The sequence below is a fragment of the Motacilla alba genome, chromosome 1A (genome assembly GCF_015832195.1).
Source record: "Motacilla alba alba isolate MOTALB_02 chromosome 1A, Motacilla_alba_V1.0_pri, whole genome shotgun sequence".
NCBI lineage: Eukaryota > Metazoa > Chordata > Aves > Passeriformes > Motacillidae > Motacilla > Motacilla alba.
The window spans coordinates 32,661,124-32,685,820 of NC_052031.1; the positions used below are offsets into that span (position 1 = coordinate 32,661,124).

The 24,697-nt window shown below is 39.9% G+C and overlaps 1 protein-coding gene across 2 annotated transcripts in view; it reads left to right on the plus strand.

Annotated features, from left to right (window-relative positions):
- The first annotated feature begins 769 nt into the window (after positions 1-769).
- The window catches only part of RASSF3 (Ras association domain family member 3), a 93,578-nt gene continuing 69,650 nt past the window's right edge, over positions 770-24,697 (plus strand). The window contains exons 1-2 of one of the 2 annotated variants that reach the window (XM_038155572.1): positions 770-905; positions 15,334-15,458. In XM_038155572.1, the coding sequence (XP_038011500.1) occupies positions 785-905; positions 15,334-15,458 (246 nt within the window). In that variant the 5' untranslated portion in view covers positions 770-784. Of the gene's footprint in view, positions 906-15,157; positions 15,184-15,333; positions 15,459-24,697 lie in introns of those variants that run through there. The other variant, XM_038155574.1, reaches the window with a different exon arrangement.

Genomic DNA, 24,697 nt, shown 5'->3' on the forward strand with positions numbered 1-24,697 from the left:
ATAGTTACATAGTCTTGCTGTTTAAAAGTGTATACCTAGAAGTCATGATAAATGTTGCAGGGAGCATTGCAGTGAATAGCCTCTCTGGATTAACAATTTAATATGTACCATGATTGGAGCAAGTGCAGACTATGTACTGAGATACTGTTAATTTCTTTGGATAGTGATATGTTGATAGATGCTCAATTCTTAAGTAAATTGTGGCAGTGAATGATTTGACTCTTATATTTGCCTTAAAATCCATTAAGAGGAAAGTCGCATTTTGAATGATGTGTGTATCCATAGAAATCTCTGTTAAATTTGGTGCTCAGAACCTTCAGAAGAAAGTCTTTGAGAGATACTCTCTCCAGAGAAAATTCTGTTGATTTACATTAAGGGATTTAGAAAGAGGATTTGTCACTATCAGTTTTGGTGTTTATTTGTTTTCAGCCTGGAGAAGGTAGCTAGAGATGAACAAAGGATCCCTTCAAAGCCTCTCCTGCAGAAAACATGTCTTAACATCATTGGAAACACAGTAACAGGGTAAGACTGCAGAGCATTGGTCTTTCTTTAGCTGAAGCATCTATTAAAATAGCTGCTTCTTGTAATGAAGAGGGAGGTCTGGAGGGCTCTGAGCGGAGTGACGGAGAGGGAGGGGATTTAGGACTAACAGGTGGTCCTGAGACATGCTGGCTGACGCTGAGCTCAGAGCCAGCGCACTCGCTGTGGGTGTTCGTGGGCTCTCCTCTCTCCTCGGGATACATGTGCCTCTTGTTCCTGGTGTAGCTGTGGAGCCCTTTCAGCCATGGCAGTGAGAAATGATCTGAACAAAACCATCAGGAGGATAGCACGGTTTTTTTACTGGTTTCCTAAATCATTGAGCAGTTCGAGGAGAAGGACAGTAAAACTTCTCTGGAAATCTCCTGGTAAGTCTGCTGCTATTTTTCCCCAGATTTTTTTTTTCCTGCTAAACAAAGCAAAAGAAAAGAAAGCAAAACAAATCAAAACAAACAAACAAAAAAGGAATAAAAAAGGGAAAAAAGAAAAGAATCTGTTTCCATTGAACTGGTTAACCTTTCCTGTCCAGAATTGTTTGCATTTTTTCATTCTTGGAGGCTCATTAGGCAAAACTGTCAAAATATTCTAGAAATGCAATAGAAGGTTCATCAGGCACGTTCTGACAAACAGTTCCCTTGCAGCTGCATAATTTATTCACATCACTGATATTTGGTATCTTGTTTTTGCTGTTTCTCCCTTAGGTATGTATACAGGAGCTCTAATATCACTCAAATAATTGCCTGAAAATTATTTGGAATTGCCTTGAGCTGTTAATTGGTCTAGAAGGCTGTGCAAAGACTGAACTGTACCAGTGTTCACACAAAGTGATGGGCAGCTTAGCGGGGCTTGTGTTCAGCAGTGATGCCCTTGCCTTCTCTTCCATTTTATCAGCTGGAATGCAGTACAGCTCAGCTCACCAGTCAGTAAAAGGCATTGTTCCTCACAGCAAGTCAGTGCTCTGATCCTTGCCTGGGCCTGGCAGAAAGCTGTTTGCATCTCTCAGATTAACATTCTCATAAGCACCCTTAAAGCCCAAACACAGTTTTGTCCCTTTAGCATGGTCTGTGGAGGCTGGGGCTGAGGCGTGTTCCCAGGGTTTGGAAGAATGTGCACTGCCATAGCGGGGGAAGCCGAGTTCCTTCTGTTCTTCTTAAGGGACTAATGGTACAAGGTCAGTTTTTTTTTGGTTTGGGCTCTTTGGAACAGGATGGTGAACTTTTCAATTCTGCAACATTAATAACAAGTTTGTGTTTGCATAGGGTAGAATTTGGGTCCATTCCACAGCTGTGCAGTTTAGTGTTGCATTTCAGACAACAGATCTGTGACTCTTGAAAGGGGATGTGACATCTGAAATCTGTCACAGAAAGTTGTTAGGCCCCGTGTCTAAATGACACATGGCTTCCTCCCAAAGGAGTCCACAGATTTCAAATATTCAGAAAGAAATCCCAGGACATTGAAGCCTGTATGAAACTTTCCTTGATGCATCTAGAATTTTGAACCTTTCTTGGAATACTGGTAATCTCAGGTCCTCCTAATACATGAAATCATCCTGAGTCCTCATAACACATCAGATCATTCCAGCATCTCTTTTTTTTACTGTAAAAACTATCAATAAATGTTATTGAGAGCTTTAACTGCTAGCTGGGTTACACATATGTGAAAATGTTTGCATGCCAGTTATCTTTTCCCCCAGTATTGAAAAAAAATAATTGCATCTGTGGCTTGTAACAAGAAGCTAGGTGAACTCTGAGTGCTTTAAAAATAATGCTTTTTATGGGTTGCCTTCCCCTCTACATCTAGTGATTTGAATAATATTTACCTTTTTACTGTCATTTCAGTGTATGTTTTATCATCTCTTTTGAACTGAATTTGTAAATAGTGTCTGAAATGCCCTAAAAGTCCTTTGCTACCTGTGCAATGAGATATTTGTCACAAAATTGTGGGTTTGATGGAAATGTGTCATTTCAGCAGAAGGTTGAGTCCAAGCAGAAAACATCTCAGCGTGAAAATTCAACTCAAATTTCTTTTAAGTTTACAGAAGCCAATCTCATAAACTGGAGGCTGAAGTTCTGATGCTCCTCTCACAGAGGAGGAGACACAGCTCCTGATTGCTCTTTAGCTTGTACAAAGACAGCAAGTTACACTTGTTAGTTAAACCTTAGCTACCCTGAAGTCCGCGGACATTTTTGCCTTCTTCTTCAGTGTCCAGAATTTTCCTTTAGTTTTTGGTGAATTACATAATTACCTCCTCAACTTCCTTGACTCTGAAACACCACGTTTTGATGATTCTTCACCAAGGTGCCCTTCTGTCCCTCTGAGAGAGTTGTTCAACACAAAAGCCTACCCCGAGCAGTATTGACCATCTACCCTGAGTAGAATTGGCTACCATCCCTTGGTACACAGAGATTTACCCTTACTTCCAGCATACTAGAATCCAACTTTTTGCTGTCTTTCTGGTGGGTTTTACTCCAGGACTGGCACTAACAGAATTTTTTATTCAGGATGACCCAGCAGAACAATTCTGTGTCACTAGGCTTGCCCCACAGATGAATTACCCAGCTGGCAATTAAAGCTTTCAGTAATACTTACTGATAATTTTTAGCCACTTGTGCTTTAATAGATAAATAAAAATTTTAACAACAACAACAAAAGAGAAAATTTCATTATTTGGATCTCTGCTATGCTTTGGGTGATCTCATTCATCATGTGAACCAAGAGATGGGCACTGTGCCTCTGCATAGTACCCTCAGACTTGTTGGTTTTGTTCTGCTTCTATCACTTCATGTCTCAGGATGCCTTGTTCTCTCTGCTTGACCCAGAAACAAAATCTGAATCTGCCAAAGCACAAGATTAGCTTTTTAAGTGCAACAATGAATTTAGTACTGTTGTAGGTCACTGTGTTCAGAAAAGTGCATTTGACACAATTTTAGAAAGAGCTGTCAAAGCATAATTAGGTCGCTGTTCCTAAAAATTCTTAGCTTTTCACCCTGTCCTTGGATGGGTACTTTGGGATTGCTGATCACAGACTTTGGCCTACAGCTAATGTGCTCCTTGCAAAGCTCTAAAAGAAGGAAGAAAATTTGCGAGTGCTCTTCAGCAGCTGATTTTGTTTAAGTTACTTACTGCAGGATTAAAAAAATGTCTTAGACATGGTTCAGAATATACTAAATATAGCTGATAATCTTTTAACTGCATTTAGTTTGATCGAGCATAAATAATATTTTATAAGAGGCTTAAACTGAGGGATGTAGATTTTAGGGTTCTGGAGCCTTAATTTCTTTGAAATATATTTGAATTTTTCCTACAGCATCTTAGGAGAATTGATGCTGACACATCATGTGACTAGAAATTTTATCATGATAAAGTACATATGTACAGGGAGACATGTTGAAAGACAAAGGAATTAGAAAAAACATCATGAAGTGCCATGATAAGACTGTAGAATGATGCAAAAATTCAAAATAGACAAGTACATCAAGTAACTCCTGTTTTCTCTGTCTCATAGCAGAGGAATAAGGTGAGGGGTGACAAATATAAAGCAGATAAAAGGATTTTTCAAAATTATTTTTAATTCAGCATGTAATTGAATTGCAGAACTCATTACCAGAGGATGCTGCTGAGGTCAGGAATGTAACAAGATTTAAAGAGGGTCTGGAAAAAAAAGAATATTCAATATTATGATAATTGAAGCTATAATAAAAGCTTTGAAAGACAAATAAATCTTCTTGCTTAAGGGTTTAAGATAATTTTTAACAATTAAGGATTAGTCTGAGATAATTTTGTGGCTCAGATCTCACAACTGTTACTGTTTCATGCAGTTTCACCTTAAGCAACTAATGCACCCCCCTGGAAGAGATAATTTTATGATCTGCATTGATTTATACCGTTATGATATCTTTTAGGCTTATATAGAAAAAAACCAGATTTTAGACATGCTCAGAAGAGAATTCCATGTTATCCTGTGGAAAACATAAAAAGCACAATGCTTGCTGACTTTTTTTTTTTTTTAACTTTGCAAAACTGCCCCAGGGGCAAACCCTGCTTCTTCTGCAGCCATTACAATAAATAAATAACTACAGAAAACAAGTCTGTCTGAGGTGGGTGATTTTGTGTCCTATTTCTTGCCAAATTCTGCCGGCTCATGAATACCTTTATGCTCAGCTCTCATCTGGTGAGAGTTCTCATCATTTTGAGATACTGTTTCTACTAGGTACTTTGGAAGGTTCTTTCAGAGGGCAGAAAGCGAGAATTTATTGACAGAATCTTAAACTGACTGTATTTCAGGCAGCTGGAAATTGATTTTTACCCTTTGCTGTTGGTTGACATTTTTGCAACTTTTCTGCTCTACTGAGTTGTTCCTTTAGTCCTTCTCTAATGTTAAAGTTAGAATACTTTAATTGATTTCAAAGGATCTTTGGTCAGAATGGCTAAGCATCCAATATAAAATTACATTTATGTAAGAATATGTGTCATGGAAAATAAGTGGAAATCTTTACATGTATGATGATATGCTTTAAACCTGCTACCTCCTCAAAGAATTAACATATAAAGCTTTAATTCATTAGGCAGTACAAAAACTCAACCTTTCAGCTCTCTCTTCAAAATATATCCAACTGACAAAATAGATCTATAATACATATGGGATGGGAGGACAATGTTAGCTCAGTATGTCAACTTAGATCATCTTATTTTAAAATATTTGTAAATTAATTTGTTTGTTTTCATATTTGGCCAACTAACATATGATGGCTTATGCTGTAAGTCCCCATGTCCTTCTGTGATCTCTTTAATGGGATTATTCTGGCAATATCTTGGGTATGTAGAGGCAGCATACCTTCATTTGGGAGACTAGATAGCTGGGAAATTAATGAGCAGATAATGTCACTCTATTTCAGTGTTCTTGTCCAAACCCAGCTGGTGAAAGCCATTGCCCCCCTGTCTCCCTGAGGCCAGGGGTGGGTGACACCTATGCAGTCCCTGTGGTCAGGCCTGTGTCTTGTGCATGGATTCACCAGGTCATCCCCACAGTTCACTGGAGCCCTTGCAGAATCTGGGGTCAGTGTGGCCCTTGCAGGCCCAGCACACACAGCTTGCACAGGGGTACTGAGAAGGAGAGTGGCCACCTCTGGGAATGATGGAGAGAGTTTTGTCCTAACACAGAGACAGATAGAGCGTAGAGAAATTTGGGAACTGTAGCTCTGAAGCTCTACATCTCTTGTTGATGCTACATTTCTTGTTTCTTTTGCCAATGTCAAGCAAAAGCAGTTGGAAGATGCTGTTTCTCTCCACTACACCTCTTTGCTAGTAGGAGGATGAGTGGAAGAGGATGACCGACAGCTGTGCATTCAACTAAGCACCTCTCCAGTACAGCTGCTTCAAGATTCACTATCAGGGCTGGCATGATGACCCATAACACCTGAAATAAAAGCTGTGAATAGGTCATTTATGAAGAGTAACATTAATGAATTAGTAGTGTGGAATTACCTGTTTTAAAGAGATAATGTAACGTTAGAGCTTGAGATGTAAACATAGACCAAGCTTGGATGCAGCATGAAAAGCAGGTTTAGAATTGAGCTGTACCCAGTGTGAGGGGTGATCTGCACAAGTGCAACTATTTTTGTATTAAACTTAATTTAATTTGATGGGTTTGAGTCAACTTTTTTCTCATCTCACATTTAAACAGAAGAGACTGTAGGTTTTGTTTGGCAGAAAGTCCAAGCTTTTAAATTTCACGTGATCTGTCAGTTAAAGGTCTGGCTTCTGTCCTGGTAAGATATAACTGCTGTTTCACTCCTCTAATGGAGTGATCATTGATCCTGCAGCAGCAATTCAGAATTAACTCCCAGTCCCAGTGTTGTGGCCAGGTAAAGCAGGGAGCTCTTCTGAGCTCTCAGGACTGTTTTTCTATCATCCATCTCCTCTATGAACTTGAAACTCTTGTTTGTTGCCAATTCCAAAAAGAAGAGGGAGTTTTTCAACTCAGGTTTGGTCAAGAACTCACAGTTCTGGGAGTGTACAGAGGGAGAGACCTAAACTATCCTTTTCTTTCCTGTTGTGTTTTCATTGTGTTCTCCTGAAAGGAGATCAAAAGGAAGTGCTGCTCTGCGAGTATCCATAATGCTGGCTGTTGCAGGGATTTAGCAATAGAGGGCAATAGAGTAAATGCTTTTTTAAAACGCAGTATCTTTTTTTTTGTTGTTGTTTTTTGGCTTTGCATACAAAAGTGAAAGCTCCCTTCTGGTTTTTTTATGTGGGTGTTTTGTGTGGATGACGTTCTATCCATTTGTTTCGATTTTTAATGTTGGAAAGAGGCTAACAATCAAAGCAAGTGGAAGACCCAAGATACCAGCATGACACATAGTGGAACCGCATAAATACTTTGGACCAATTTTTGACTTTTTAAACAGAAATTCTGCTATTTCTTTCCATTGCATTTGCAATGCAGAAGTGTATGCAGCAATGTGTTCCCGAGCCAGGTGTTTATTGAATGTAATGTATGCCTTTGTATAATGTATGAATGTAATTGATGCCTTTGATTCTCTCAAAGGTGTATTTCAAATGCATTTTACGAAGCTACCACAAAAGGAAAATCAGGTGTGAGAATGTTTGTAAATCCACATTCTAGACCCACATTCTCAAGAATAGGGATTCTTGTTCAGGCTCTGTTCCCTCAGAAGTTGGGAATTCAGCGTGTGCTCTGGACTGCTGCATTTTGTGGTCTCCATATGAAAATTTAATTTAAAGACAACCTGAGCTGCTTCTAGACTATTGGTAGAATTTACTGGGTCTGGTGGATTTGGTTGATAGCTGGGATTCAAATGCCTGTGGACAGGTTTGTCAGAGGAAAGGGGCCATAGCTGCCATTTTACCATCCTAGCCACTCTGCTGCCACATTGCTGCTGAAGCATAGCTCAGTGCAATGCCAAGACACCCCTCTGCTGCTTGGCCTTATGGAGCAGGTGGTAAAAGGTGGAGCAACCAGAACTTGGGGAGCTGGTGGTATCTGTTCCACCAGCCTGACTCTGGGGGCTGCGTGTGGCACAGCACAGGGCTGCGAGCTGCATGCTGGCCAGGGGCTCAGCCCTCTGCTTTTCCCCTGTGCTGCTTCATGATGTGTAGAGATACCTAACAGCTACTGCAGGCTTGCACAAGTAAGTGAAAATCAATATTTCTGTAGGAAATCAAATATAAATGAATTATTGTAAGCTGTATTGGTAAGGATTTTACCTACAGGTCAATTTTTTGTGTGTGTGTTTGTGTGTGTCATAACTTCACTGCAGTTCAGAAATTAAGAATAAGATTTGTTTTCTGTTCCAGAAATGCAATCTCTTTGCTCTTGAGCTGAAGAAGAAATCCTATTGGTACCCTGGTTTTGTCACTGGTACATGTGGTCAGTAAAGCCTGACACTATCCAGGTCCACCAGATTTTCTGGAGCCTATGGGCCTAGGTGGGAGGGGTGTGTGGTTTACTGGGTCAAGTGTGCAAAAAGCGCTCTCTGAAGTTTGTCGTGAAAGGACAGACATGGTGATATGTCAAGGTATCTGCCAAGTTTTGTCTCTAATTCATTGTCTGGGATTACTGCACAGAGGAACTTGGCCTCCCCACCCCTATCTGGAGTGGAGAAGGAGGAGTCCCAGCACTCAGGGCAAAAGCAATGTAATCATCCCAAGGAAGTTGTTTCTTAGGCTGTAGCCTGGAAGTTAAAAAAACTAAAGAATGCCATAGCTGTCTGTATATGAAGAGGATTGAAGGAGAAATGAGGCCTCTCCTTTCCCTCACACTCTGGCATTATTGCATGGTGTTCCTGTGCCCAGGTACCTGCAGGGGAGCCCTTACAGGAAGGAGGCATTTCAGGCTTCCTGGGGAGGGAGAGCTCAGCCATGTAGCTCTCAGTCTGCCTCTCAGAAGCTGGCATACTAAGAGCTCCCAAAATCATGATAGCTATGGTATAGCCTGAGGCAGGGATGTGGTCCAGCTCTCCAGCTGGGTATGATGCTGAAACAGATAAAGGAGATTGTGAGAAGTAAACATAACCTAAACTTGATTTTTCTTGTCTTGGGCTTTAATTTTTAAAGTATTTCCACTATTGCAACTTTATGTTTTAACCCATACCTCTATTGGATGAAGTGAATATTCTCAGCCTTGTTTGCAAACAGATTTTGCGATTATTTTAGGGTGGTCTGGCAAAGACTGGGTGTTCTGCTTCTGTGGGAGTGCTGACTGTAAACAAGGACTGTATGCAGAGCAGTATCTGGCCAAAAGAAGTGTAATAGATTTCAGGAGCAGAAGCCTGTTTATAGGCTAGTTAGGTGGGATCCCACGTTTGTGCAAGTGTCTCCTGTGACAAGTCTTCACTGGATAACGTTGGCAAGCGCTGGAAGGAGGGAGAAGACTTGAGTGTTGTCACATTGATAAAAATACAAACAAGTTTTATGAACCAATTAGATTGATTTTAATTCTTTACTACTCCAGAGTAAATCAATGGGATTTACGCTCCTATGTCACGTAGGGTCAGGTCACTTAAGGCTCAGAGACGCTTAAGCATCTGAGAACCAGTGCAGATTTCAGTAGCTGAATCCTTGACCCTGCTTGTGGCACTGATGCCAAGAGTGGGCAATCCTCCCTCAGTCAGGGACCTTCTCTGTGGCAGCTGCCAGCAACCTTACTTGGCTAACAGAGGTCTCTTAGAGATGCTTTATCCATGCTAACACCTACATCCCAGTTTTTCAACGTGCAGCTAGATGGCAATGTCACCTTCCACTTCTCAGAAAGGCTAGTGAGCTGCCCTGAGATGCCATTCCTGGCCAGCCTGCCTCATCACCTCCCCCCGGCCAAGAGTGACCATGACACAGAACACATGTGTCCTGGTGTTTACCAGTTATCCAGCAAACCATCTGGCACAAACCACATTAACATTAGCTCATAAAAAAAAAAAGTACTTAAAGTCTCTAAGATAGATGACAGAATTTTGGAGGATTATAGAGGTACCAGCAGCAGACACTGAAAAAAAAAATCCAGTTCAGGCTGTTTACTCTAAAACACCAGTCATTCTTTCCTGTTTTACAGATAGGGAGCTGAATTTAGGTATTAACTAATTATTTGCTATCTGGTGCATGAAATCAGAAATATGGTCCCTGAGTTTCCAGGCAGCAGGGACATCAAACAGTTCCAGGTTCATGCAGGCTGCTGATTTTTATACCTCCTTTTCTGCTTTGGGCATCCCTTGGAGTTCTCAGTTAGTGATTCACTCAGGGAAGTGTTTTCTTCTTTCTTCTTACCAAAAGGCTGATCACTCCCTCCTGCTTTACAAATGTAATGTCCTTTGCATGTGGCTGAATCAGGTTATTGCCTGCCTAGATGATAGATAAACTGTTATCTAAAAACTCTGAATCTGAAACTGGTGAGTAATATGGCAAATTTTTTGTGCAGTACCCAAACTCCATCTCAGTAAGACACTTAGGAAACAAAAAACAGTACAAGCATTTGTGTTGGAACCTGGACAGTTTGATTAAAGCACTTGTCTTTTGCTGAGGTCCAAATATATGCTCTTAATAGAGCATTAACAGTCTCTTAATAGAGACTGTCACAGGAGCTTATCCTGTTTCCAGGGTAGGGTTCCTGACCCTGAATTGGGCTGTGACACTTAGAGATAGGGCTGCAGTTCAAGTGCTTCTTGGAGAATTTCCCGAGACAGCAAGTTAAGCTGGTTCTATGGTCTTTCTGTTCTTGGGAAAATGACTGAGGATCGTCTCTGTGGGAAGTGCGTATCCCAAAAAGGGCCTCAGCACCTGTGAATGGCCATTGTACCTATTGAGAGCAGAGTCTACAGAGACACAGCAGAAGACTTTAAGTGGTACTTGTAGATAGTCACAGCTTTACAGGAGTCTGGGAGATGTGGGCTTTGCTGGACTTCAGTCTGATTTAAGCCTTGTGTAGCTTCTCAATGGGGAAGGAGCAGAAAATACACACAAAGATCCCTCAGGGGAAAGAATGGCCATAAGGACCTCAGAAATCCTATCTTATCTGTAAAAATAGTGATCCCTTAAAAATCACTACTTGGAAAATATGGTTAGAACTTTATTTTAATCTCAGACTGATGTTAAACGTTACTAACAGATAAACAAGGAGAAATAAAGAAAATTTCATAGAGATAAAACGGATGTTACAGCAGATCTCCACTTCCTAGCAGGTGTGCTTAGAGCTTTCTGAAGGCTGTTTATTTCAAATAGGTTTCTCAATCCATTACAGAACTGAGTGAAACAGTTAAAAAAGATCTTTGTAGCAACTTTAGCATCAAACTAGAATGTAGACATTTGGGCATCAGCAAAAAAAAAAAGACCAACACAACATATATTAAGCATTAACTGAAATGTAACTTGCTGATACTATTTTATTGTAGAAATAACACAGTTCAATTCTGTTTTGCAGGAGAAATATAGCTGAACTTCATTCTCCTTCCTTTTGTTACCTGCTGGCTGAAAATGGATTAAAACTTAAAGCACTAAATACCTTACATAGTTTAAATAATTTTTCCAAGAAGCTTTACAGGCATACTTTCCATAGAGCAAGCACAGCAGTAAAACTTTCTTCTGATTTCTGGGAACCAAGCCACAGGTTCTCATGTAAAGACGATTTTACTTGCTAACTTCCCAACCCAGTAGCAGGACCAAGTAGTGTATCCTCCTCACACTTTCTAATGAAGAATTTTTACTGTGGTTGAAAAATAATGCAAATTTGGCTTTGAACTTTCCATGTGCCTCAGTTGTTTAGGCACAACATGCATTTTGCATATCCATTTGGAAGTTAAATTTGTCTGGGCCATCACAGAAATGAAATCACACGTTTCCTAGGCAGGGGAGACCACAGCAGGATAGAGAGACTTTACTATTGAGGCTCTGCCTGCCTCTGCCTGATTTAGTACTACTTTGTTACTAGGGTCTGATGTTGGAGCATCTGTGGGGTTCCTGTCTGTTCCTTTGCTTGCTTTCTGCGGCACTGCCCTGGAGCAAACTGGCTGTGGGAACAGTTATTTACAAGCTATCAGGCAAAGTCAAGTTTTGAGTGAAGAAAACCCAAACATCAGGTAGGGTCCATTCATGTAAAATGAACATGCTGAAGCCTTACAGTTTGCCCCTACTAGGGCAGGGTAGGAGTGGTATTGATTTCTAGCAATAATATAAGGTTGTTTTTTTTTCCTATTCCTCCAGTAAAGCCATTGTTGCAATAGAATAATAAATCATAAGGTGCTTCATTATGTCTCAGTAGTTGAAAATGAAACTTCCAAAGCATAATATTTATATGTTTAATAAATAGATACTTACTTTGCATTTCTTAATTATTCAGGACAATTTTCATAATTAACATGCATTGAGGCGTCATTTTCATACATAAATTCAGTGTACATGACAGTCTGAGCATCAGTAAAGTAAAACTATTGGCTTTCCGAGTTGTCAGTGACTGCTTTTATCAAATGTGCTAAGTCCCCAGAGCTCTGATTTCAAAGAACAGGATTCCTTTCAGACCACATCAGGAAAGAGCATCTGATTCTGTTTGCTTTCCAAGCAGAAATGATAAAGCAATCCATGATCTGATCACCAATTTGCAGAATTATAGCTACTTTTTGAACTCACGGAAATTTTGGGAGTGCTCCAGTAAAGGTTTACCAGATAAAGGCATTTCTTAAATTTGGTGCTGTCTAAACCTTTGTGGAACATTGTATGCCACAATTGGAATGAAATAATATATTTAAAGCTAAAACACATCTGAAAAAAAGGTCATACATAGATCCACTCTTTTAGGGAAAAACCCATCCTTTTACTAATCTTGCTTATTAAACTTAGAAGCAGTATGTTAAAATCTAGCTTAAGATTGAAACAATTTCAGAGATGAAGCTTTTTTAGAGACAAAGCTTTCACATTTTTTGTAATTATGCCTATAATAGCCAGGTGGGAGTTATGAGCTTGTCTTGCAAATGACATTATGGACTCACAAATTAAAATGAATATAAATGGCAAACAAAATAGCATTGAGAGTTAATGTTTCCTAACTGAATAAGTAATCCTGTTTCAGAATGCCGTTTAGCCAACAGATTTTCTCCTAATATTATTTGTGAGTTGGTGCATGCTCACTACATGCAATTGTGCAGTCATAGGACTTTGGGGAATTAATGAATGCTGGTGTCCTACAGATTTGTAGGACATTCCCCATAACCTCCTCACCACATAGGTGATGTGCAGTAGCTGCTTGTCCAGACATGACCAGACAATGGCATAATGGCTGAAATTTGCCAGCTTTGCTCTGAGTGTGGGTGTTAGTTTGGGTCTCCCTCCTTTAGCCTGGAGATAATTTTCATTAAACTTAATTAGCTTTTAGGCCATTTGTAGTTGAAATGGTCAGCTCTGTCAGAATTACAGGGGGAGAATTGAAAGGTGGGCGTACAGAGCAATCTTATAACCATTTTTTCCAAAGAAGGTAACTGAACTTGCAAAGTAAAAAACACAGAAATGAACGAAAAAAGAAGAAATTAAAATACTACTTTCATTTGCTCTCTTTTGCTTATGCAGTGTAATGTAATTCTTATTTAAGTGCTCCCATCCTGGCTTTCTCATGGAGATGCCCTGTTCCCTTTCCTAATAAACAATGGCTCCAAATTTTATTTATTCCTCTTGGCTTTTCCACTTTGTCTTATGGGGTCCCTTCTCAAAGACAAAATCATTCTCTTCTCAAGGCATCCATGAAAATGAGTGTTCTCTCTCCTCCAGAATTTCATGAGGCACATGAATCATCTGAAAAATAATCCCAGCTGTATAAGCATAAAACAGAGCCCTAGGAAACCCTCATGGGCAAAAAGCACAGTTCCCCTGAGTTCTGCTGCAGTGGGGAATACTCCATGTTTACTAAAAGTTGGATAAAGGAACTCAAATGCGGAACCCAGGAGAAATTAGGCAGCAACTGAAGCAAGCCTAGCATGGCTTGCCAGCATCACACAAGGATGTAGGGACAGCTATCATTTGTCCTGGGCACCATACAGCTGTTTAACCATTCTTTTTATTTGTCTCTGTAGTCTTCTGTATTGCTTCACCTTTTTCAAATTCTGTGTTAAATACAGTGACTGAGAGTTTGAGTCTTTTTCAGTGCTTTGATTTATACTGCAACAGAGTCCTTTGTAACCCATAATTAGCTGGAAGCTATTTGCTGACATCTCAAGAGGAGTGTGACTTGATATACAGTGATATTATTGTGATATAGTTGTTGTGATGAAGTCAGTCTATTTTAAGATCAGAAACACCCCAGTTATCTGCCTCGCAGTGCTGATCCAGAATGGACTCACTATGCCGGGTTGCTGTGTTGAAAAAGTTTTTACAGGCTGACTTTGTGCCGAATAAATACAATTAATCTTGCCTTAATGCAGGTGTAACATAAATTCTGTATCAGGCAGAGGAATTTGATTGCAGGTTTATGCTTTATCCACATCATAATTTTTACTTTTGAATGGTCTGATGGTACAGGGGTATTACATTAAAGATCCAGTCCCTAGCCAAGAGTAACATCATTTCTGAGAACACTCTGCTGTCTTGCCCCATAAGACCACGATGAGTACAGATTGGAAGTGCGAAGGTTCAAGAATTTATTTTTTGCAATGGGAATCTAATTACACATAAGGGAAACTGAAATTTTTCAGAAGCTGATAAGGGAACAAAAGAGCCCATCCAGAATTCATCTTTTGCTATTCATCTTGAAAGTGTAAAGCTTTGTAACAACAATGAAAGAAAAATAAAAGTGTAGTTTAGTTAGAGAAAATGAAAGCATTTCCTCCAAAAGTCATTCTTGGAAATGGGTGAATTGTTTTAGCCAAAATGTTCTAAAACAAACAGCATGATGTTCCCCAGCATGGAAACTTGAAGTACAAGTGGTTGCTCTTTGGCAAAATTATAAGCAATTTAAAACCTAAAAATAGAAAGTGACATTCAGTCCTAGACAAAGATGGCATGGTGAACTCTGCCCAGCTTACACAGAAAACCAGCAAACACAACAGGGCTTCAAAGCAAATACAAGCTGGTTTTGCAAATACTCCTAAAGTGATTCTTTCTTTGAGATTAGAGGGAGTATGAATCATCTATTTCTTACTAGAGATAGGGCCATCTGCCTGTTATAATGAATTTACATTTCTAATAGCCATCTTAGTTGACTTTGATAGCCAGCAAGTAAAATGTCTGAATTGTTACTGAAGGCAACTATTTGATTTATCAGATAATGAAGCTTCAGATAAGCCACTTATTCTGCTTTCAATATTCATGTGCATATTCTTATGAGTACCTAGAGCTTAAAACATGAAAAGGCATGTAGCAGTAATTCTATGTGGGTAGAATTTTTCATCTGTAAGTCAAAAATGTTGTGTCTTCTCTGAGAACTGCCCTTTTCATGCTTACATTGCAACAGCTAATACCCAGTTTGCGGCATGGACCTTTTGCAAGACCATCTCAGTGAGGCAGCCCTGATCTAACTGAAGACCTGCTTGACTGCAGGCCTGTCAGTGTGACACTGGGAGGTGTGCTGCACTGTCACCTTCACTCCAGTGAATTTACATCTCCAGCACTGTGTAGCTATTATTATCTTTGATACGGGTGGGGAAATTCACTTGAGAGGTGGTTATTTCTCTGAGGTCACGTAGCAAATGAGGATGTGTCTCACTCCTATATTCTGCCTGTAGAAACCTAATTTCTAAATACCATTTTAATTTCTTTCTTTTTGTTTTCTTTTTTTTTTTCCCTGATGTCTGTTTGTGGGTTTTGAAGATTGCAGGTACACCTGCCATGCTCACTGCCGAGACCTGGTGCACTTGGGCTGCCGGCGGAATGGAAAATTAATGGACTGCCTTGCTCCGCATGACACCCTAGATTCATTTTACAGCAGTGGTCAGGTAAGAGATCTCCTGCTCACGTAATTACTGCTTTCTCTTGTCAGCTCTATCGTGAAGTGTGGTCTGCCTGCCTCATCTGGCTGCTCGGGAAGAATGTCTCATTTAGGCATGGGTTTCCCACCCAGTGCTGTGATTTTGCAGCACAACTGGGTCGAGGTGCAACTGGCTGCTGCCAGCTGGGTCACTCCTGCCCCAGTTAGTTTTCAGCTAAATTGACTGAAAAGTAATCCCACAAATCAGTGTTTTGGCCACTGTGGGGTCATTTACACCTAATCAGTAGAAACCTCTGAGATGTCACCTGTCATAACAATGGACCCTCTCCTGTTTTTATTTTTAGTGGGGAGAGAGGATGAAGAATTGTGGCAAGTTTTTGTGCATAAGTTCCTTTTTTCATGTCTTTTATTTGAGCATCAAAAAACCACTTCATCAACGCAGGTCTGGTCTAAACTTAGAGTGTTACTGTTTTAACTGAAAAGCATTATTCAAAACATAATTAGTGAAAACAAATTGGTATATGCATATCCACAGTGGTCAATTTAACCCTTTTACTGTCTTTAGAACTCATATTGAAGAAATGTCCTTTCTGGGAGAGAGGGTTAAACACAAACAATCCCAGACCCAGCTATTATTGGTAATGCTTATTTCATTCACTGTAAGAATTTATGTTGTTCACTGTAAGATTCAAGAGAGATTCACAGAACAGCCTACCCTGACTTTCATTACCCACAGAACTGCCAAACACAGGCTGCACCATGCCAAAAGCGACCAGATGTAAAATTTGTGCCCACCCAAAATACTGCTATCTCCAAGAAGTCTCCTCTTCCCTCCCTTCTGCCTCACCATTAGATGCATAAATGCATAAAACTAATGTCCTGATACACACCAGTTGTACACCCGGTGTCATTTTTTCTACTCAAGGGATATTATGTTAGCAGATTTGTGGGGTGGGTTGTTTGGGTCTGGGTTGGGTTTTTTTTTCAATAATGTTGTATGGAATAAACATTTTTAATTAAAGTTAAGCACATTTTGGTATCTTAGCAATAGGTATGCTAAGGTCTTAAAAAACGATTTTGTATGGTAAGAAACTGGAATTCTTGGGTATTTTTTCTTGTAGTATTGTCCATAATATATAGTGGAGGCAGTATAACTGCCCTCACAAGCTGCCCAATTATGTACATGAAAGATTGCTCCACAAATATATTAACACATTACAGCGGATACCCCTTTTAGACAGCAACTTCTGCTTTAAATTTTTCTCTCCTGAAATCAGTCTGGTCTAAGGAATCAAACAGATGCCACTTGTCTTCAAAGTCATTACTATTTTCTTGCTTTAATTTACCAACAGTGGGATATGCAGTCACAGTGATTGTAGCCATAGCCCTCTTTAAAGGCAGATACTAAACAGTACTAAGGAGAGCAAGGGAATCCTCCTTGAGGATTGCAAAAATTTATTCTGAGTCAGCTCTGAAGCCCAGCAACACAATCATTAACTAAAGGTGATGCACTGCCATTTCAGTGAAATAGTCTGAGGACACACAAAGCAAAGCAAGCTTAACTTGGTGGAAAAAGCAGCAAGAAATATTAAGGCACAGTTGAGATAAAACCCAGTGCTTACATTCCTCTGTGATGATCACTTACTCACTGGGTGAATCAACCAAAGAAGTATTTTCTCAGAGGATTCCAAATTAAAAAATAGTGCAGCGCTTTTCCTTTCCAGGTTCCTGTTAAGCAAAATTCTTATAGCATATACAGAAGGCCTAAAATCCAGCTGGGAAACATTTGTGATGGACAAAGTTAGAGTTTATCCTCAGCCCTTGCCATAGACATGTCAGACAGATTCCAGGAAGCATTTTTATAATTTTATTTTTTTAGCAGGAGAAAAAATGGAACTTGCTACAGACTTATGTCAAAACCAATTTTTATGAATCTACCAAAAAGTAAAACAGTCCAGATACATAAAAACAGTATTTGGTAGCACAAAGATGTTTAAAGGCTTCTAGTGACTGGAGTGATTGTTCAGGAACAGGCTGCCCAGGGAAGGGGTAAAGTCACCATCTGTGGAAATGTTCCAAAAATAAGTAGATGTGGCACTTAAAAATATGGTTTAGTGGCTTTAGTAGTATTTTGTTGAAGGTTGGACTTGATGATCTTGGAGGACTTTTCCAACCTTAATGATTCTATGATTCTAAAACTTCTGAGCACCCTTGTTGAGCTTGGTGTGCATCCTCCAGGTCATCACTGAATTTTCTCTGCAAGTGGAACATTTTAATTTGTAGAAGCTCCAACCACCACCCAACTGTCTAGCCACCCAAACTGTGACTGAGGACATAGTGTATCTCTGTGAGCTCCATGTGTCTTGTTGTTGGGAAGACTGAAGGGGAATAACTCAGATGCTGAAAGGCAGAGCAGCAGCGAGGGAGAAGAGGAAGTACATGGCAACACAGGTTTTGGAAGTGTGGGTGACTGTCAGCAAGAAAATACGATGGGAGCAGAGAGAGAAGGGCATTAAAAATAATTTTTACTCAAAAAGACACGTACAACTTGCCTGCAAGAGATCTAGAAAAAGAGCAAGTACTGTCCTGGGTATGAATACTGAGCAAGGAAACTGTTTCTTGCTCTCTGAGCCTTACAGTGCTTAGGGGAGCCAAATTTCATGTGCATTTGTTTGTGTGCAACAAGATCGCATCAAAGAAGTTCTGTTTTTTCCTACTGATTTCCTTCCTCTTGGAAGAAGCTACACTTTGGCTGCTTGTAGTGGGTGACAGTTGTTGCAAATCTCTTTCCTCAGTAGCTGTTTGGGTCAGTGTGTGCCTGACAACTGACAGACAAAAGATGAGGATTCAAGTGCTATTTTCAGCATCCATCATCCACTGGTTTTGAGGCAGCAGCCATTTACATGCAGAAAACCTCATATGTTTCCTGTTGGGTCATTTTCTTTATGCACGGCTGTCCCACATGCACAGAGCAGACGGAGCTACCACGGGAATCTGCAAGGTTTGAATCCACTCCTTCCTCTGCTACTGACCTGCTCAGACCACTTTGTGTTTTTAGGACTTGTCTACTTCTCTTGTAGGTAAAAAAGGAATTAGACTTTTTAAAAATAATTTTAATATCTCTGAATGGGAACACTGTTGCAAAAGCTGGCATTAGGTTACTATTTAATTAAACACAACTCCCAGCTCAGCTGCCTTCTCAAAATTACTATTTTCTTCCATGCTAAAATTTCCCAGACTTTATCAGCCTTAAAGGTGATTTTTAACTTTCTGTTTAATGTTTGAACCTGCATCTCATGTATAAAACTGATCAGGTGTTTAGTATAAGATCGTGAAGGGGTCAGGGGATGGGAAAAAGATGATGGTAAAAAGACTGATCCTACCTTCTTTACAAAATTATTTTTGCATTCTTACTCTGTGGATGGTGTCTAGTCTGCAGGGTTTTACTTAGATGCAGGACTGTGCTTTTGAAGCTAATTTTCCAATTGTCTTTACTTCCCTTGTTTTGGTTGATATCAAGGAGTAGTCATAGGACAAACATCAATTCCACTTCAGGTGAAAACTAAGCTGCTTCCTGAAGCCTGTGAGAAGAGGCACTCCAGGAGCCAACCTAACACACACAGTCCATCGGATCAAAGCAGAGATTTTCTTAAGTAAACATTATGAAGGGTTTATATTGAGGACTTTGGATTCTCAGCACCTCCTGCTGTCTCTTACAGAGCTATGTGTTGCACCACATTATTTGCTAAAATAGGCATTAGATTCTTGGCACAGAACTTTTCCCAGTGATGCCTGCTTTTGCTTTATCTGTATCGTGACTTTGAAAATCACATGGCATGCAAAACAAGTTAATTTTGCATGAGATATGCTAGTCAAATGCAGAGTTGCAAAGATCAGACATGTATTTGAAAATGTGTCACCCATACAGTGAACATCAATTTAAATTGTGAAGGGACTTTGCAGGAATATTCAAATTTTTTAGTATTTCTGGAGAGGGATGACTTTCTAACAGACCATAGTCCTGGGATTTGTGCCTTTTCTTCCTGGGACAACTGTAGTGTTTTGAAGTGCATTTTTCTAAAACACTAAAGCACTAATTTGAAGTCATTATATTGGCACTCTTGTGCTGGTACAGGTTAGATCTTTTCTTGTAAAGAGTCACGGCACCTCTGTATTTGCATATGCTCCTTCAAACACGGAGAATATTACTTTGTGATGATAGTAGGCAATTCTTTGAACTCTAACTCTCCATGACCTAGCACAATTTCAGATTGGTCAGGCAGCGTGAATGTATCTCCTGCATGACACAGGTGATACAAACTGCCCTTCATTCTGCTGCAGTGACCTGGTGGTGCCCTGAGTGCAGCAGAGCTTGGTGCCCAGACAGAAGGAACTACCTCGTCCTGAATGCTTTGTTCATGCCCATACACTTTTCCGTGTTCCCCTTGCTCTTCCACTCCCAGTGGCACCAGAACTGCTGGCTTTGGACAATGTTCTTTCAAAATGAGCCAGCAAAATGTTGTAGCTTCTAACCTTTGTCCTTGCAAAGCCCAATCAGCTCTTCAGTTCTCCACACAGCCTGTGAACAGTGCTGCCAGCACAACAGGGGCTGGGTGTTATGATGTGGCTGGAACACCTTAAACTCCAAATAACCTTGAACAAATGTCATGTTGAGACACAGTTTGAGAATCTAGACTTAAGATTTCCCTAATGGAAAGAGGAATTTCTTACAGGCTCTTAACTGCTGATTTTGCAAAGGGAGTCTACAGATTTCCAGTGGATTTCCCTCCTGTGCAATTCTGCCAGCAACTGGAGCACTTGGGTGCACACATGAGTGGTCAAACAGCCTCAGAATCTGGAATGTGGTCACACAGCTTGACTTTGTTAACAAGTCGTTGGAGCTCAAAAGGCCTAATTTTTGAGCTTCTTTCTCTGAGTGTGTATATATACACACATAAATATTTCATTATAAAAAGGTCAAAGAAATTCCATGATGAAGCTGTTCTTACAGATCACTAAGGCTGTGGGGTTAAATACTTGAAAACGAAATCCACGATGTCAAACATATTGCAAGTACCCAATGGCAGAAATGTATGGCTCAGGTGAAAATTGTGTGGCCCTAGATTTTCCTTCCTGAACAGACTTCCAATAGAGATTAAAGAGGAAATTATGTATATAGGTTCTCTGTGGTCTTGTACAGAGCACTCAGAAAAAGCTGGGGAAAGAGTTGCCAATTTCTTCCACGAACAAGCCGAGTGGGATGAATAAAGGTCCTTTCCAGCAATCCTCTCCTATGCTACCACATTGCCAGTTACAGGCACCCCACCTCTGACTGACATGCCAAGGACTTCTCAAAAGTCTAAGAAGTATCACAGCCATTATGGGGATTTAAATTTTTTCATGTTTTTCTATCATCCTAGATGAATCAAAAAGTGACATTTTTTTGTGCATGTCACAGATAGAATTTATTTTCTTCAAGCTGACAAGCCTTCCCAAAGAGGTTTCACTACACTCTAATTTTCTCAAATATAGAGGGCATTCAGAGTTGAAGTTTGTACAAGACCTGAGGCACTTGATTAAGTATAGAAAGAGATATAGGGTGTTGCAAATGACTTGGATAACAATACCCCTCAGATTGCTTCAAATTGCACGAATGCCGTGGAGAAGAATGAGAGGATCTCACAGTGCTAATACAGAAGCTTCTGGACATGGAAGGGCACTGATGTTGTCACCTAAATATACTTGAAACTGAATTCGGTTTCAGTTCCTTCCCTTAAAAGATATGGTAGTTGAACATTTCTTCAAAAATAACCCATGGAGAAAAAAACTGGCAACACAGAGCAGGTGTAGGTGTGTGCAGTTCTTGATTAATAATGAAAGCTACCTTTGAGCTATTGATTGCTTTCCTCTACCAACTCTTGGTAATGGCGTGTACTCTGTACAATGGGCATGGGGCTTATGGCTCGCATATTTCAAATCTATCTTAAATCTGGTTATGCTTGGTAGTAGTTGAAAGGAAAAGAGGAAACTGAATTATGTTTATTTTGGCAGGCAAAATGAGGCAAATTTTAAATTTTGACAGTAACTGCGAAAGCCTTTAAACCAAAACTGAAGCTGATTTCAGTTCTAATTGTGTATATTGCTCAGGTTACTATTAGGGAAATATATTTGGCAAAAATAAAAGGTTTTATCAATTATATAAACTAGAAACTCATTCCAAGCTTTCAAAAAAATAATTTGAGAGTTTCCATAACAGTTTCTGGGGCACTACCTTTTGCAACCCTCCCTCAAAGGAATATTATTAAAACGGGCTTTGCACAATGCTGACTTAAGGTCTTGAAACCATAAATTAATTGTAACATTTTACAGAGTTGAATTTACTCTATCAGATATTTGGGCCTCTTCAGTATTCTCTGGCACAAGCATCATGGAATAGTCCGTTGGGTTTTCTTGAGCACACTGAACAAACACTTGGGTTGAAGGGGACTGAGGCAGTAGTTGAATATTGCAAGTAGGATAGATCCAAAAGACACATTTAAACAAGGAGAGGGCTTCAGCACTCCGAGTAGACCTCAAAGCCCAGTAAGTACAGACTGGATGGGGCACGTGGTGAGGGGACTTGTATCATGTACCACCAAACAGAATTAATACTAGAATTGATATTTTAAACAGAATAAATTTCAGCTTGCTGGTGGAAATTTTCAGCCCACAGAAGCAATCTGAATCATGTTTGTATGCCATTATTATTTTTAAACTTTTTTTTAAAAAAAACACACATTTTTATCTGTAAATCTGTCTTTAAACTTTTTTTTTCTTGAGTTGGGCTTGTTAGGGGTTTCTTTCCATTTTAACTGCTTGGTTAATATTCAGGTCCAAATAGAAGCTTGTTACCTTTCAAACAAAAAGGTAACAATCTCACTGCTTAAAGCACACATTACTGAAACCTAGAGAAGGTCAATTGTCAGTTGTTTAGCAACCAGATCAATGTAGTCAAACAGCTCTGATTTTCTAGTTCCACTGAAGAAGCAGACAAGGCTTCAAATTAGAGGAAAATGCTCCTATTAGACAACGGGAACATTTAAAATGTGCTTTTGATTTTTTATACAGTTAGGTGTTTTCATATTCAAGAGATTTGTATTGCCTTCCTAGAAAATACATTTCCCTAAAATGCAGCCAGCCTCAATCTGCCATTTTGTCAGCTGCCATTGTAAGATCAATGTTCTTTTTCTACTAGTTATTTCTAATACACATATTTTTAACAACCCTTTCCACTGCTGTCAGTGTTGTGCCAGGTGTAGGATGTAAAATACTTACTGTATTTTTTATTGTGACAATTTTCTTCCTAATTCAGTTATTAATATCTTCCCAGTATCTCAGCAGGCTCAGCAGAGCACAGATGATAAGATTGCTAATTTAATACAGGTAATACAGTCTTGCAGGTCCTGTATGTTCCAGGTGGTTCTCCAGTATTCAAATAGCATTGCTTAATCATGTTGGAGAAGAAGCTCAAGGAGACCTGATCCCCCAGAATGTTAAGTTCTGTGTGGAGCCTAATGGTTGGGCTTGTGATAGTTTGCTGCAGAGGGATCAGAGATCATTTCTGTCTTATCTTCAAGGCAGATTTTTCAACATAAAAAGCAGGATAGCAACCACTAGGACAGTTGTTTTTGATGTGGCATGTGAAGGCAAACGGATGCTGCATCAAAACTTCTGTACTTAGAGATTGTGTATTTTGCTGGTTTATGTTGTAGATTAGATGGTACGTGGAAGCTGCACAGTAGCTGGGTGATAGATCACTGACCATGATGGTGTCCTGAGGGCCTTACTGAACCCTCAAAACATGCAAAGAGAATCAGCACTGGTAGGGAAATTGTTAAATGGAGTGTAAATGCTGGGCCCTGCAAATCTCTGTCTCAGTGAAGTCCTAACACTGATTTTTCTCAAAAGTCCATATGCTGTAGATGACAGATGGAGTACTGAACTTTGCCTTTCAGTTAGAGACAGGCTGGCAGAGTGACAGTGGCTTTCATTCTACCCTTCATGGCCTCATTATGTTTTTCATATCCATTAAACACCTCATTCTAAATAGAATTACCAGGAAGCATGTCAGGTTTGTTCTAACCTATTAATCCACAGGGGTAAAGGGGTGACTGGTTGTCAAGTATAACAAGGGGCTGAAGAGATATTTAATATCAGACACTTTCTAGGGCACTTACTCAAGAGGCTGATTTTATTTTGCATTTGAATATTCAGAAAGGTAGCTGGGCTTGTGATAAGATGCAGACTGCTTAATTCATCCCACGTAGACCTGCCCTGAGCAAATAACGAGATGGCAGTGAGAACCGATTAGAAAAGAAAGTCAGAACTGTTGGGAAACTCACATCCAGTGTTCTCAAATATTCTTCCAGCTTCACATTATCTGCTTTTTTTTTTTTTTTAATAGAGTTTCAGCCTTTTTGTTCTCAAATACTCTTCCAGCTTCACATTATCTGCTTTTTTTTGATAGAGTTTCAGCCTTTTTGTTTGACTTATGGCATTAGCAGCTGTTGGAAATATACACAGAAGAGATTGCTGCTGCCTTTTGACTCAGTGCAGGAAGGGCATGATGCAAAACCTTCCCTGGTGGGGAAGGAAGGTGGGGAGTGGTTTTTGATTATTTTTAATGATAACATTGCTGGGTGAAGATAGGAAAATATTTGTTCCCAGCCTTTGATCCAAGTAGCATGCCAACCAACAGTAACAAAGACAGCTGTTAGGAAATCAGGTGGACAACAGAGCCCTATGATGTTCTGTTTGTTTTTCTTACAGAAACTAAAAGTCTTGTTTCTCAGAGTGCAGGAATCAAATGACAGCAGGTAGCATTTTTTCATACTGATTCATGGTTTCCTCTAACTAGTGACACTGCCTAAAAGCTGCCCTCCAGACTCTTCCTGAGTGCAGAAGAGCCCACTTTTTCTCAGGAGCTCAGTTTCTCCCCAGCTATGTGCTTGTGCTGCACTCTGTGTTTCCCTTCTCCAAGGGATCTCATTCTACAGTAAAGCTCCTTTCTTGTATGTGTTGTCTCATATCAGAGTGCTCCACAGGAACTGGGGATAAGAACTCAAACCTTCCCCATCTACTCTGCAAATAGTGTGTATAGGTGTGTAAAAATTCAGTGATGTAGTGCTAAAGCTTCACCATCCTGACTGGGAAAGGAGAAACGGTCACCAGTTGCATGCCATTTAAATGCACGACAATGAAGTCCTA